A 16,404-nucleotide genomic window follows, 5' to 3' on the forward strand; every position below is an offset into this window, starting at 1 on the left:
GTAACAAATTAATTATGAAATTGTCTTACTGTATGCAACCAGAGTCTCTCGATTCATATCTACCTTCTGGGGTTTTCTAAAGCACCGTTTTAATTCACAGAGATACTTCAATCATTTCTTAAATCTTACTTCCTCTATAGCACCAAGTTTTATCATTAACATTTTAAAAAGGAAAGGTGGCTTCCATGCTAATTTGTATCTTCTCAGGCTGTCTCAGGCTGTACCAAGACACCGAGATTGTCTCTGGACCTGTTTCTCTTTGACCTGGCATAAGCCATGTTTTTATATTTAGTTCTTACTCTACAACTAATCTGTATTTTGTCTTCAGTATTTACAACACAGCTTCCCCTTAATTAGGTGACACCATCATTTACCAACCTTTAGCTTAAATTCAAGTACTGCACTGTATCCAGTCTTCTGACAGGTGATGTTGACAGTTCCCCCAAGCTCCAGCGTCATTGTGCCATAGAGAATACCTAAATTTGAAGAGAGAAACTTGACGAAAGCTGAGGACAGGGGGCCGGTGACAGAAATAAGCAGCGCTCTGCAATTTGATATACCAGGAGAAATCTGTGATCTGAGGCCTCCTGCCTTATCAACGAAACACTTGTAATATAGACAAAGTGTTATAGGACCCACAAGAGCATATTCACATCATGTTGGCAAGTTTACACTCTATTTAAAGTGCAGAGGCGGGCCAATGAGATGAGTCAGCATGCAAAAGCATTTCCTGCCATACCTTAGGATTTGAGCTGGACTGTTGGGACCGACCTGGTGGAAGGGAAGATCCTACCCCCACAGGTTACACTCTGACCCACATAAACACAGTAAGTAAATGTAATAAACACTCTAACTACACAGGTAATCCTCAAACCGATGCCCACTGTGCTCTGTGGCAATTCATGGACATGCTTGGGAGTAAGTAGATGCTTAGGCAGAACTAGGCCCACCGTGTTGCTTCAATGCCTGTACTGGGGGAAAAAACAAACCAACTGTCCTGGGGTCGGTCCTCAGCTCCGGGGAGGGGGTGCATGGAGAACAGTCCTTCTTTGGCAGGATATTTTGTTCATGTGTTTTGTACCTTTGTGCTTTTTTGTTGATGCTTTTGCTGTTGGAAGCTGACCCAGGGCACAGCTGAAGTGCTGTGGTACAGTGTTCTAAAGCTATGCTGGACCTTCCACAGGAACCATGCTAACGCTTCATTCAGTTGAGGGACAGTGTTCGCCGACAGTTCAATGGCAGTTAAGTCAGTAACAAAAAACGACTATTCAATGTCTTTCCATGTGAGCACACACAATACAAGGTTATGTGCCCATTAGTTGGTGGGAACACTGTAGTAAGAGACTCAAAATAATGTAGCCTCATTACCTTCCCTTGAAAGCACAGTTCTGTATGAGCCAATTCAGTGTCTGTTGTCACTTTATACAACATAATTACTACAAATAACAAGGCCCAACTCCAGGTAAGCAAACAAACAAACAAAAAACAACCTCAAAAACGGGTTCTGTGTTCAAAACATATTCTAAGTTAAAGAGACTTGAACAGGTTTGTTCAAGTGCACGTTTTATTGAATTAGACAACTGAGCTGGCCTTTAATAGATAAACACACACTGTTAACTTCTGCGAGGAAACAGACTATGAAATGTTTCTCATAATTATTTGGCTATGGAACTCCTACTTTATAAAATAATTCATGGAACTTAGCAATATAGAAAACACATAGGAACTCTTACTTTAAAAAATTTCCTATTCTTTAATCTCATTTTTTTCAATACTGTGGGAAATACACTACTATGGAAAAATAATTCCTCATTGCTAGTTGGGCACGGATGTAATAAATGACATAAAATTTAAAAATGCTGCCCATCACCACCTGCACCACTCTGGGAAGCAGGCCCTACACCTCCCCGGGGCAGCAGAGCAGAGCTGTCCCTAATGGTAGCACTGTAAGTGAGCCGACCTGAAGACGAAAGAGTGGGAGAGCTGGCCCCACGGCCTGTCATAGGGTGGCGTGGGCAAGGGAGAGACACTCTCCTCACCCCTCACACCTACTGCAGGCAGAAAAAGCTGGTCCCTGGGGCACAAGAGTGGGAGAGCTGGCCCTGCCCCTCACCAACTGCAGCACATGGGAGAGTGGGCATGGCACATCACCTGGGCAGCACACCAGAGCTGACCCTGTTGGGGGGGGGGGCACAGGAGAGCTGCCCCCGTCCTCTCCCTCATATGCCCTGGGATGGCAAGGTGTGACAGGAGGTAGAGCTGACCTCACGGGCATGAAAACAGAAGAGCTGGCCTGTAGTGGATAGCCGGTCCAGCTTTGACCTGGAAGTACTACCCCCACTGAGGTGCCGGTAACTGTCATGCCTACAAGGTGGGGCTGAGAGAGGAGCCCTTAAGACCCGAGATCCGGATGTGCCGGCTCTCTTGGTTCCTGGATCCTGGATGCTGGAGGTAGACCAAGCAGAGTTCTCCAGAGAACACTGCTGGACTGCACCACACCTTTCCCAGACCCTGTAAACTATCCCTTCACTTGTAAGTTACCCCACAAAATAAACCTCCCTTTTAACTACGTGGAGTGGCCTTAATACTATAATATTAATACTGACCTGCCCCTCACCAAGTGAAGCAATCCGGAGAGCAGGCCCTGCACCTAGCCTGGGCAAAACAGAACTGGCCCTGGTGGTGTGCGCTCAGGTGAGCTGGACCTGAGGGGGTGAGAGCAGGAGAACTGCCCCACTCCTTGCTGGCTGCTACATTGGGTGAGCTAGCCAGGGCAGTGCTGGTGGTGATGATGAGGGAAAGCCAGCAGGCTAACCAGCCCAGCGCCAGGATTATGAGGTAGCCCACCCCAACCCCCACCTCGTCTATGAGCTGCTGGAGCATGTGAAGGTGTTGGTCCTGCAGATCCAAAGCCATAGGATCTTCATGACACAGGCAACAACAGGATATCCCAGAGGATTTCTAGTGAGGGCCCAGGATCAAGGGTGCGGCAGATCCAGAGGCTTCAAAGCAGACCACTGACTCATAACAACAACACAAGTAAAGACGGATGGACTAAGGGTGAACTGTGTGACTCACTGGGCCACACTGCAGATTCCAGAACAAGATTATTTATTTGGTTTTGGTGCTGTTGTTTTGTTTTTACTTTTAAATTTTGTTTGGGGGGTGTTGCAAGGGCAGAGGATAGAAGCAAGGGGACAGGGAGGTGAGTGGGGTCAGGATGTATGACGTGAAACCCATAAAGAATTAATAAAAAGATTAAAAACTGATTCTTACTCACTTAAAATTGTAGATATTGCACTTAATTCCTGTTTTAAGAACTATATACAAAGCTCAGAGCACTACCTAGCTTTTTGCCAAATATAAGCATATACATATCAGTGATCTCAACACTAGGGAGACTGAGGCAGGAGGATCCTGAGTTCAAAGGCAGCCTGAGCTATACTGCAAGGTTATAGATCAACGAAACCAAAACCCAAATGGAGAGACTGTCAAATGAGAGTGAAGGAAAACATTGAAAGGACTTGATGCACTGAAAAATAGCAGATGGAGCTGGAGAGATGGCTCAGCGGTTCAGAGTAATGACTGCTCTTCTAGAGGACCCGGGTTCAATTCCCAGTACCCACATGGGGCTCACAACTGTCTATAACTCCAATTCCAGGGCTTCTGACACTCACACAGGCATACACGCAGTCAAAACACCAATGAACATAAAATAAAAATAAATTATTAAAAAAGAGAAAAAGAGCAGATTAAACATTATAGAGGGTATAAATGCAAGAGTATGTAAAGTATCTTTTAAAGATTCTGAAATAAGTAGTTTCATTTAATTTCAAAACTTTCACACAAGATAAATACAAGGAAATTCCATTATTATAACTAAATTTCTTACAAGGTATATATCACAAAAATAGGTGTGACTATTATGTGTGAATTAATTCACCATAGAAACAGTCAGCAAACAGCAATACTCTGAAGTAACTATGGGCCAAGGTTTTCAAAAAATTTGTCTGACTATCTCAAACAAAACAAATTCTATTCACATACATTTACTTACAAACCAAACCAAACCAAACCAAACCAAACCAAACCAAACCAAACCAAACTAAAAACCCAGAAAGAGCTGCTGTAAGTGGAAAAGACTCACCTTTACAATGAGCATAGGGCATTGTCATCACATAATCTTCACCTCGATTCAAGAAGGTTAACCGGGCTTCTCCCTCTAATATCGCAGAGAGTGAATTTCCTACAAAAAAAAAGTATTATTAAATTTCACAAAACCAATATGACCAATTCAAAACAGTATATTTGAGACATTCACATTTCTCCAGGAGAAATATTTAAAATACTTCAATCATAATTCATGTGTGATAACACGTATTCATCACCTCATAACTAAAACATTACTTCATTCATATTCCCAATCTTATGAGTCTTTTCAAAAGGCATACATAGGTATTTGTTTAGGAAAGTCAAATGAAAAATATCCCAACATGTCTGATAGCCAAGAAAATACTGCTTTGTTGGAGCCCACTAGGTTTCCTAGTGGCTGTACCCAGCAGGACTGCATGAGAGGTTGATTGGACCACGGGCCTGGATACCAGGTGACTGTAACTAGCAAGGGGGAGGTCTTTTGCTTCATCCCTTAGCATTGTTATAAATAGACCTTTGGAATAAAGTTCGGGGCCGGTGGATAAGGATCCAGGCCCTCCAAAGTCTATCCTGTGTTTTCTGTTTGTCTCTCCTTTATTTCTAACTAAGTCCCTTATCTCTTATTCCTCAAGAGTCCCTGGGGTAAATAAATGTGGGGGCTGGTCCCCCATACTGCTTCTAGTGTGACTCTTATGAATCAAAATATTAATTCTAGCCGGGCGGTGGTGGCGCACGCCTTTAATCCCAGCACTCAGAAGGCAGAGGCAGGCGGATCTCTGTGAGTTCGAGGCCAGCTTGGGCTACCAAGTGAGTTCCAGGAAAGGCGCAAAGCTACCCAGAGAAACCCTGTCTCGAAAAACCAAAAATAATAATAATAATAATAATAATTCTAAGTCACATATAGGTAAGTCTCAAGTTTTAAATATTTATAATTGATTCAATAATCCTATTAATGATTTAAAAATGTGCATAATCCAGGTGATAAAATGCCACAGTGACTTCTTTTAGCTTGTCTCTGTTTTTTCTTTCCTTAACATCTGCATTTTTAATGGAGTATAATTAACACACACCAAACAGCCTATTTCCAGCATTAAGTGTGATAGTTATGTGGTACCACATAGAGGATTCCTAATTACACCACAGAACTGGCTTGGTAGTGCATACCTATATCAACATTTGGGAAGTGGGCACAGGAGGGCTGGGGCTTCTGCATCAGCCTGAACTGCACAGAAAGACCATCTCAAATGACTGAGGGGTGGGAATGTAGTTCAGTAACACAGCACCTGTCTGCCATGCACAAGGCTGGGGTTTGATCCTCTGTTCACTTGTCTATCTCCCTGCTTATCTACCTCCCTACCTACCTAAACTGTCATCCTAAAAGGCCCCCATTATCCCTAGGGAAACACTGACATTTCCTATCATTGTATTTTTACCAATTCTAGCAAGCATTATAAAATACACCATTTATATATGGCTTATTTTCACCTAGCACATATTTTTCAGATTTGCCTATGCCATTGCACAAGCATACTTTTTTTTTTATTGATAATCAGTATTCTATAGCTATAAGAGGTCTATAGGAGTTGATGTTAAGTTCTGTTTATCAGTGAACCATTATGAGTTAGTATGAACCATTAGAAATAATGTCGTGATATTTATATAAAAGTCTGCAAACATTTATGCACAACCATGACTTTCCCCTGCCTCTACATCAACATGTATAGATTCCAACATGAAAGATACCACGAGATATATGCCTAACAGGCTACTTCATAAATTATACATCATCTCCTCAAATGTCTTTACTCAAAGAAAAAATAAGAATTTTCTTTTTGTGAACTCTTTCACATTATAAAGAGCTAGCCCTGGTGCACATAAGTCATATTAATACATAAGAAAAAAGAAATCAAAGTGCAGAAGCTGCACCTGAACATAAACCACACATCTGGTTCTCAGTAAAAATGTCTTCAGTCTATAGGGATGAACTGACACCCACTAAAGTCACCTACGCTGTAGCTGGGGTGGGGGAGGGACTGAAGCCAGAGGGAGAAGGGGTGTTATCAATATAAAATATGTGGAGCTTCTGAAGAAAAAAAACATCCAACCCAAATCAAAAGAAAAGTAAGTAGGGGGGGGCATCTCTAAAAACCTAAAGGCGGAGCTAGAGAGATGGCTCAGTGGCTAAGAGCACTGACTGTTCTTCCAGAGGACCTGGGTTCAATTCCCAGCACCCACATGGCAGCTAACAACTGTCTGTAACACCAAGATCTGACACCCTCACACAGATATGCAGGAAAACACCAATACACATAAAATAAAAATAAATAACTTTTTAAAACAACAACATTAAATTAAGGCTGGAGAGATGGCTCAGAGGTTGAGAGCACTGACTGCTCTTCTGGAGGACCCAGGTTCGATTCCCAACACCTACATGGCAGCTAACAACCGTCTGACACCCTCTAAGATCTGACACCCTCGCACAGACATACACACGGGCAGAGCACCAGTGCACATAGAATAAAAATAAATAAAAAACAAGAAACAAACAAAAAACGTAAAGGCATGTGCCATGCTCCTGATGGAAAGCTGTTACACTTTACATTTCCTGTCACAGACTAGTTTCTGACTCTGCCCTCTCATGGAATTAAAATTTAGACTTCTGTGTACATATTTTATCTTTTCTATTTTAGCTTTATGTTTGTTTTCTCTCAGGTTTAAAATTCTTTAGTTGAATTTAATTCTCTGAGTTTTAAATATCTTTAAAATTAGAAAGCCAAATAACAGCATTTAAAAATAAATTCTACCACTATACAGTTTTGACTGTTTTCTTTCAATTGTCAAAGGCATTGTATTAAGGTTTCCTACTAACAGCACATTTTTCTACATTCCTTTCCTGTACTCACAAACATTTTCAATAGTATGTTATTTGGCCCGAGGTTAAAGACCATTATTGAATGACCCAGGGCCAAACTGGATTCTTTCGATACTCAAAGACTCAAAGAGAAAGATCAGTTCCCTCAGGTCCACTGTGACAACACTAAACAACGATGAGGGTGAAGACAAAAGAGACCAGCATGCGCGAGAGAGATGGAGGGACCACTGCATCGTCCGCAAGTGAGGATCTCCATGTGTGCGATGAGGTCAGATAGAGAGGAGATGGAGGGACTACTGTGTTGTCTGTAAGTGATGCTCTCCATGTGTGCGATGAGGTCAGATAGAGAGATGGAGGGACTACTGTGTTGTCTGTAAGTGATGCTCTCCATGTGTGCGATGAGGTCAGATAAAGAGGAAATGGAGGGACTACTGTGTTGTCTGTAAGTGATGCTCTCCATGTATGCGATGAGGTCAGATAAAATGTGCAAGGATTAAACAGCAATCAGGAGTAAAGATGATGCCTAAATGACATCAATTCCTTGCCAAAATGACAAATAGAAACTTACCAGAAAACACTGCATTTTGGAAAAGCACAGTTTAGAACAAGGGAAAACTCACCATAGAACTTGGACTTAGCCAGGATGCTACCACTGAGGCAAAATCCATCTTTCCGGTTACTAACATAAAAGGCAGATATCGGTGGATGATGGGACACCTATTGAACACAGGAAAGATCGTGACATTGAACAGAACAAGCCTACTATTATGCTAGCATCAAAAGTTCAAATCTAAGAATGAGTAAGAAGGAGCAGCTGGTAAGCAACAATGAATGTTAATGACTGCCGTCCAGATTTCTGTCTCCAAGGAAATCCACCTCCTGGCATTCACACTCCAAGGCAGAATGTGAATCAACAAGTTTGTGTGGGAATGATAATACAGCATTTCTAACTTGAGATTATAATATACCTTCCATGGGGGAGGCTTTTAGGACACCCTCTCCCTCTTCCCCACCCCAACCCCTCTCTCGCTTGCATGCACATACAAGCACCCAAAGTTCCAAGTAACAAGTTTTTGTGCTATAAAACCTGTACAGAGGGGCCACATGCTGAGAAACTGAATTCCCTTCACAACAGCCATGGGGGTGATCATGGAGAGCAATCGCCCACACCAGCCAAAAGTAAGGGTAAGTATAAACTGGCTGACATCTTGACTGCAGCCACACAGGACAGCCAAACCTGATGGGTTGTGAGCACAATGGTCATCAATGTGTTATGGAGTAGCATTCAGTCTAGAATATCAATGCTTAGCAAACCTTCCCTAACAAGAAGCTAAACAACAGTGATGTACCAAGTTAGCATTTCTCATACCTGTTCAGCAATATAGAACGTTTTGCTGTTTGTTCTGGGATGAATCCATAAACAACGGAAAGTCTCACCAAGTATAGGATTATATGGTTTCTTCAGTCCCTGATTAAACAAATAAACAAACAAACAAACAACAAAAAAAACTACAAGTTAAAAATTACAAATACAGCCGGGTGGTGGTGGCGCACACCTTTAATCCCAGCACTCGGTAGGCAGAGGCAGGCGGATCTCTGTGAGTTCAAGGCCAGCCTGAGCTACACAGTGAGTTCCAGGAAAAGGTACCAAAGCTGCACAGAGAAACCCTGTCTCAGGAAAAAAAAAATTTAGCAAGATATGATCTAAATAGAAATTTTGCAATTTCTGCCAACAAACAATCTAAATAAGAAAGCATCTCTTAGAGCTGCAGGACATTCCTGTAAGATGTTACCTCCAGAGAGCAATGATTGCTTTAAAAAACCCTGACAACTGACTGGTTCAACGTCTCTATCCATATTCATCTGCCGGAGGCTGAGCCCTGTCTATATTTTGGTCACTGCAAATGGTGCGTCAATGGACATGCAAGTGTCTTTTGAATATAAAGACGCCATCTCTTCTTGGTATTTACCCAGTATTGGAAATGTCAGGTAATACAGGATTTGTATATCAGCAGCTCCAGCTCTTTTGAGATAGGCCTAAAATTTAAGTGGTTTGTCCAGGTTCACACATACAGTTCACAACATTCTTAGAAATAAAAACTCATTTTCTAATTTCTGTTTTAAGGTTCCTTCCAGGAATTGCTCTTGTGTAACAGCGCTCACTTCCTGCTTGACCAGCACACTGCAATCGCACCAACTCTCCTACTGGAGGAGGGTGACATCCACTTTTAATACCACACTTCTCCGTGGACTCAGTGACTGGCTTTTAATACCACACTTCTCTGTGGACTCAGTGACTGGCCTTTAATACCACACTTCTCCGTGGACTCAGTGACTGGCCTTTAATACCACACTTCTCCGTGGACTCAGTGACTGGCCTTTTAATACCACACTTCTCCGTGGACTCAGTGACTGGCCTTTTAACACCACACTTCTCCATGGACTCAGTGACTGGCCTTTTAACACCACACTTCTCCGTGGACTCAGTGGCGGCCCATCACCTGGGCAGTGGTGGACTCTGACTGGTGGTAGCTGCCCTCCCTCCACTGGCTGCTTCCTCTTTCCAGATTCAAGCATTTTATTCTAGTCTCGTCATGTTTTCCCACCACTGTCCCGTCAAACCTGTTTCTCACTCCCGCATCCTGACTGTACTCCTTGGGATGGAGCAGATGACCTAGAACACAGAAGACTGCTTTGACTACAGCTCCCACATAAATGCTGTTTGTCGTAGGTGCTACTTAGGTAACACTTACCAGTCTAGTCTAATGATTAAGAAAACAAATGATCACTAACACGAACTGCTCAGACACTCTGGAGAGTTCCGGTGGGTTTTCTGAGTGCCCGGGCAGTGAGTGCCACATCGGGTGATGTGGCACGTGTCTCCAAGTCCAACTGATGACTTGCTGGGTTCTAGACTCACAGACTCTAAGACAGAACTGCCCTCCTCCACGTGTGTACCACGCACGGCACCCAAATACCCACACAAACATACAACGTAAGGAAAAAGGAGGAAAAAGAAGCAAAAGTAAACATTACCTTTGGCTTTTTATAGAATCCTGACAAATACCATTTCACGACTTTCTTCAAACGGAAATACGGATTTTCTTCAAGAGCAGCCCTAAAAAAATTGGTAAATATAATCATTTAATGCAAAATCACAAATTCTCTTTCACACTTACTGTGACTTATACTTGGAAACCTAATTCATATTTAAATAAACAGTAAAATAGTCACGTAAATTTACTTCTAGAATACTTTTCCTTGCTGCTGGAGAGATGGCTCAGAGGTTAAAGCTACTTACTCTTTTGGTAGGACCAGAGGTTTTCCAGCACCCAAGTCCAAGGGCTCACAACTGACTGCAACTCCAATCCCTCCTCTGGCCTCTGTGAGTTATTGCATTCAGATGCATACACCCATGCCCCCAACAAATAGACACACAATTTTTAAAAAACTAATAACCCTCTAAAGAATCATTTTTCTCTTTTAATCTGGTTGCCTTATCCCATTTTTCTGATTCTTTCATGTACTACCTGGACACTGCTGAAAATGTTTTTGGAAGTTCCAAACCAAAGCGTCTGAAATGGGGTTCTGTAGAACTCAGGATTAACAAGGAGCTCTGTGAATAACTTTGATTAAAAAGGAAACATTCTCTGCTTTTCAAGTTGGCTGGAGATGTAATCTCTCAGCTTCCTGCTCAGGCTACCTGCTGCCATACCTCCCCAAGATTATGGATTCCCTTAAGAACTGTAAGCCAAAACACAAACAACCCTCGAAAATCAAACATAGACTTTCGAGATTCGTGCATTGTGTGGTTCCTTGAAGCCCAGTCAACAGCTTGATTAGAGGTCCTCAGTCTCACTTGCCAGTGAAGGAGCATCAGTCACTGTTCACCTGGTCACATCTAACCTGAACAGTGGTGTTAGAAATGAACAGTACTCAGAAGAGAGAGCAGCAGGCTGACGGAGCCTTTCAGATCAAGGAGCACGTGGGTTTGTGCGCCTGCCGCGAGGCTCTTGTTTCATATTGCAAGTGTGAAAGAAGAGTTAAGATCACTTCAATCCAGTGCTTTCCCAGTCACCGTCCTTCACCCTCCTGTATGTGTCACAACTTCCATCAACAGGGTTTTGCCAACCATAGTCCTTCAGTCTTCCAGCATATGTTGTATAACCGGCCGATGTTCCACCTCAACAAACTACCAGTGTAACAGCTAGTCCCTAGTGAAGAATCTGGAGGAGCCATGACTCAGCTTCCCTCTCCCCTTGACCACTTGACTATTACTGCAACTGCTACAAAGCAGTGATTGTGAACGTTCAAAGTGACTTTTATTGGCAAGCTGTTTTCATGTTTGTTTGTGAGGTAGCTAGTTATTAGACCCTTATTTATAAAAAGGCATTCTCTTTCACAAGCACATCAGACTGGAATCTTGATTTTTGAAGATAAGGTGCAAGGTGACAGAGGCTAGTCCTAGGTTTTCTGCCAACCAGAAAGGTTGAGTTTTTCTGTAATAACAAACCAATGATTGTTCTCTTCCTATCTGTAAATGTCTCATTCTGAAGTCTTATTTAAAACCTTATACGACTGATGTGCATACTGCATCAACTAATGTTTGATTTCTTCACAGTGTACCTCCTTCACTCTTGCAGAAACAATTCTGTGGTGATTTAAATGAGAAATGTTCCCCCTAAACTCAGGCATTTGAACACTTGGTCCCTTCTTGTGGGGACCACTTGGGAAAGTTTAGGAGGTGTGGCTTTGCTGGAGGAAGTATGTCACTGGACACGGGCTTTGAAGAGTATATGGCCTTGTCCTACTTCATTACTTTCTTTAAGGTGCAACCTTTCCACTCGTAGAAATTCACCATAGGAGCTCTAGTACCTGCTTTCCATACTGAGAATGACTTTCCAAGACAGACGAAGAAAAGAACCACAGAAGCGAGCAGAACAAGTGGGAAAGCTCTCCATCAACGGGCTAGATGAACAAAACTATGGCGCTACAGCCTTTATCTGCTGCTTCTTATTTTGCATAGGGTTCCAATTAAAGAACTGTTTCTATTTCATTTTTCCCACTTCTTTTTCTACAGGTTATTGGGTATCTTCACTCTGTTTCTAAGAGAGAGCTTGCTAGCTAGCCCTTTTTATTAGATGGAGGGAGATGAATCAGTCTTGCTATATAGCCCTGACTCAAGCTCATAGCAATTCTCTTGCCTCAGCTTCTTGAGTGCTAGGATCACAAATGTGCACCACCATGCTGGCATTAAGAGCTCTTTAAACTCTTAGGAGAATTAATACTTTTGTCTACTACATAAATTGCAAAGTTTTCCTGTAACATATCAATCATCTCTTGATTCAGCTTATGATGTTTTCAATGTTTACTAATGTAATTAACAACTACAGTTGAAACAGATATGGACAACAGATATTGGTGCAGATTCTTAAGTCCAAATCACTAGGCCAAAACTTAGTAGCACAGAAAACAGTGCTACTACTGTAGTGCTACTACAGACGTGGCAACAGGTAAACTATGGAACAGTGAGCAGAAAATTGCTATTCCCCAGAGGATGACCTCAGGTATCATTCCTCCACAGCTGTTACCTACCTTGTTTGTTGAGGCAGTCTCTCACTGGCCTTGCTGAGCCCCAGGAAGCCACCTTTTCCCCCCTCCCTACTGCTGAGATTACAAGTGCATGCCACCATAGCTTTTTGTTACATTATTGAGACATTCTAAAACCATTCAGGGATCTTCTATTTCTAGAAGACTCTACTTACTCAGACAGGAAATCTGCATGATAGTAGTAATCTGAAAGTTTATCCAGGAAAGAACGGGGCTCCAAAATAAATGTAGGAAGAACCACCCTGGACAGGTCCATGCCAGGACGGACTTGTTTGAGCAGAGTCCAGATAAGGCTTTTGTTCTCTTCAGACACAGTTTCCGTTTGAGAAGCCTCACCTGCCTTTAACAATTATAACACAGCAACCTGAAACATTTTTATCTTAGACAGACACATAGACAAGACACTGAAGGATAAAAACAGGACTCTCCAGGACTATCCCAAGCATTATGAAAATGTGCAAACAATCATTTAGGTAATAAAGTCTAGGCTGTAAAAGTACCAGGAGAGCTCCAAGAAGTACCAAAATAACAGCATATGCAAAAGAACCAAATTCTATTATTATTTTGTTCAAAAAAATTTACTTTTCTATTGAGATAAGGTATCCCACGCTGCCTTAAAACTTGCAAACTTCCTGCTTCATTCTCCCAAGTGCTGGGATTACAGGCATGTGCCACCATACCTAGTTTATGGTTTTACTTGCTTTGGTAATAACTGGCAACTTTTAAATTTATGCTACTTGCAATTTACTTTATACCTGGCAATGATATCAAGTAATATCCTATTTCAAAAACACACTTGAAAATGTAACTTGAAGTTTAGCAGACCACACTGGCATTCAGGTATGTTTTTGGTTGCTTATAAATATAAATAAATTTCACAATACAACTTTGAAGAAACATGTGGCATATAAATATTCTTTGGGGAAAACAATAAGCCACACAAATAATATCTACAATTCCATGTGGAGCTTTCTAGAGTTAGTAAGCAGAGAATCTGCCACTAGACAGTGCTCACCTCTCCAAGTTCCTCATGGCTCTGCTCCATGTAGGTGGTCTCCTTCAAAGGCTCAATGGGCTCAGGCTCAATGTAGGAATCATCTTGCCTTTCTGATGTATCTGTATCACTTTCTTCACTTTTCCCCATCACCTCATTGTCAGATTCATCATGCTCTTGATCATTTTCTTTGTCAGATTTATCAGAATACAGATCTTGGTCCTTAAAGTGCTGTCTTTCAATTTCACTATCATTCAACCTTAGTGGAATAAGAACAAAGGAGGCTAAGACTACAAATCCATAAATTAGAATAACATGTGGCATTTACTGTAAATGTACTACGTGCTGTGCACAGTTCTAAGTGATTTACTTGGTTTAGCTGACATCATCTTTGGGATTATCCTGTCTGGCAATATTGTTGTTCTTTCACAGAAGAGTGAGAAAAGGCACAGAGAAATTAAAAGCAGCCTGCAATAGAAGAGGACGAGCTGAGCGCTTGCCTCTCTAACTCTCAGGACTGAAATGTCCTCACAACAGAATGCAGACTACTTGCTCAGTCCACCCACCTACTGTTTTAACAGATGCTGAAACCAGAAGCAGGATCACCACCACATCTGGTTTGAAGAAAAACACTAAGTCAAGACCATCATGTTCTCAGCTTAGTGAACTATGACTTTCCACTATAAAGAGTTTCAAAGTCACCCCAAAATAACCTTTTAGAATAAGAAGGAAGGAAAACCTGCTTTCAGATCTATTTCACATTTATCTGATAGGCTTAATTGTGAGCAGAAAATGACAGGGAACAACGGGAATGACAATTTCTGCTTAAGGAAATAAGCCAACAACCCCAAAGTGAAGCTTCAAATGATGAAAAGACGGATGTTGTTATCCAAGCAATAAAAAGATGCCAGCACCTGAAAAATATCTGTGTATTGCATCCCAGTTTTGCCAGAGATATTATGTTAGTATTCACTACAATGATGCTTCAGGAGACAAAAACCACAAACCAGATACAGTTTCCACTCAAAACGTGTCCACAGGGCCTGGAGAGACAGTGCAGTGGGTAAGGGAACTGGCTCCTCTTAGAGGACCCAGGTTCAATTCCCAACACCCACATCATCTGTGAACTCCTGGCCCCGGGGACCTGACACCCTCTTCTGGCCTCTGAAGGCACAGCAGGAATGAGAGAGATGCCCAGACATAAATGCAGGCAAAACACTCACACACATAAAAACGCTGCATATAAGGCAGGCAGATCCAGTTCCATTACAAACCATGCTAAGAGAAGAACAATGGAGGAGGAGAGGTATCTCATTGTGTTGAGACTGAGAGCTTCACAAGGGATACAGTAGTCAACCTGATCTTGAAATGGGATTATGACAGAAGGAGACACAAGAAGGAGAAACCATTCTTAATGCAAGGTACACTATGCACAAAGACAAAGTAGACACTCAGTTCACTTGTGCCTGGAAAAAAAAAGAATAACGCAAACTGAACTGGCTAGAATAAAGAAAATCAATCTCTATGCCTGATTTATTTATAGCAAAGAAATTAACTTTAAAGGCCTATAATAATCATATAATACCATAAGCCTTCTAATAGTAAGACAGGCAAATCTCAACACTCTACACATTACTAAGGTAGTAGAAATGACAACTGATTTAATGAATGGACGGTCTCTGAAAGCATTATCAATGAGCAGCAAGAGCCACTTACTGGAAGTTGTCGCCACTGTGGAGATTGTTAGCACGCAGTAAACCGTACAGAGTCACGTGGGAGTTATCTGATGAGATGCTCAGGTCATGCTCCTTTCCTTCCCTGATCATTGTGCGTTTAAGAAGACTAGAACATTTCAAGGCCAACTCCAAGGCATCCATCCAGCACCTTCCTACAAGAACATGGGTTCATAGCAAGACAATGAATGAAACCAGCGTTCATTTAATTTAACCCTCTGACCTTGAAACATACTGTTTCTTTGAGAAACAAGCACTAGAAAAGTTAATCTAAATATAAAAGCTTGTCAGGATTTTAATGCAATCTTTTTTAATAAATGCTTTTTAAACAATAAGCATTTTAAAATTACAATAAATAGGAGAATGTATTATGCAAGCATATCCAATCTAAAACTTTAGAGTATTAACATGTAATTTTAAAGTATCAAACAAGGGACATAGAACACACTGAAGAGAGTATGTTTCTACTATAAACTAACTGAAACAATGTTTCATTGTTGACAAGAGCCCTATCCCCAGGCTTAGCATCCACTTTATGTCCATGGAGGAAAAGATGTTAGCACGCATTAGTCCATCACGGGCTTTGCTGTGGTCTTTTCACGTGTGCTCTAACGGATGGAGACCATATTCTCCTCACCCCTCTTAACAACTCCTCCACTCCCTTTCCTTCCTAACATTGCTTCTACTCTCACTCTCTCTCTGCTGTTTTGTTTACATCTCACATATAGAGAAAACATGCAACACCGTCTTTCTGAGCCTTGGTTGTTTTGCTTAACACAAAAAATCTAAGCCAAGAAAATACCTATACAATGCTATCATTAACTGCCATGACTGTCAATATTAATAGCTTTCTTTTATAATTTAAAATTGTATCAGTGGAATTATGAAATATATTAATATATCTAAGCACTGCTAAATTCCATACATACTTGTTTCAAGATCTGGCAGAAAATTAAACCATATAAAACATTTTCATATTGAAATCTCATGTCTATATTTTAATATAAACAGTAATTCTCTTGTATAATAAGAATCAGTACTGG

At 41.5% G+C, this 16,404-nt stretch overlaps 1 protein-coding gene across 10 annotated transcripts in view; it reads right to left on the reverse strand.

Moving 5' to 3' along the window:
* Positions 1 to 16,404, reverse strand: part of Osbpl8 (oxysterol binding protein like 8) — a 137,421-nt gene that overhangs the window by 17,343 nt on the left and 103,674 nt on the right. For all 10 annotated transcript variants that reach the window (XM_059245543.1, XM_059245548.1, XM_059245547.1 and 7 more), the window contains 8 exons: positions 15,345 to 15,516; positions 13,650 to 13,887; positions 12,790 to 12,974; positions 10,061 to 10,142; positions 8,394 to 8,492; positions 7,645 to 7,741; positions 4,148 to 4,246; positions 379 to 476 (listed from right to left, as the gene is read on the reverse strand). In XM_059245543.1, coding sequence (XP_059101526.1) covers positions 379 to 476; positions 4,148 to 4,246; positions 7,645 to 7,741; positions 8,394 to 8,492; positions 10,061 to 10,142; positions 12,790 to 12,974; positions 13,650 to 13,887; positions 15,345 to 15,516 — 1,070 coding nt within the window. The remainder of the gene's footprint in view (positions 1 to 378; positions 477 to 4,147; positions 4,247 to 7,644; positions 7,742 to 8,393; positions 8,493 to 10,060; positions 10,143 to 12,789; positions 12,975 to 13,649; positions 13,888 to 15,344; positions 15,517 to 16,404) is intronic.

The sequence above is a fragment of the Peromyscus eremicus genome, chromosome 18, assembly GCF_949786415.1.
Source record: "Peromyscus eremicus chromosome 18, PerEre_H2_v1, whole genome shotgun sequence".
NCBI classification, from domain to species: Eukaryota; Metazoa; Chordata; class Mammalia; order Rodentia; family Cricetidae; genus Peromyscus; species Peromyscus eremicus.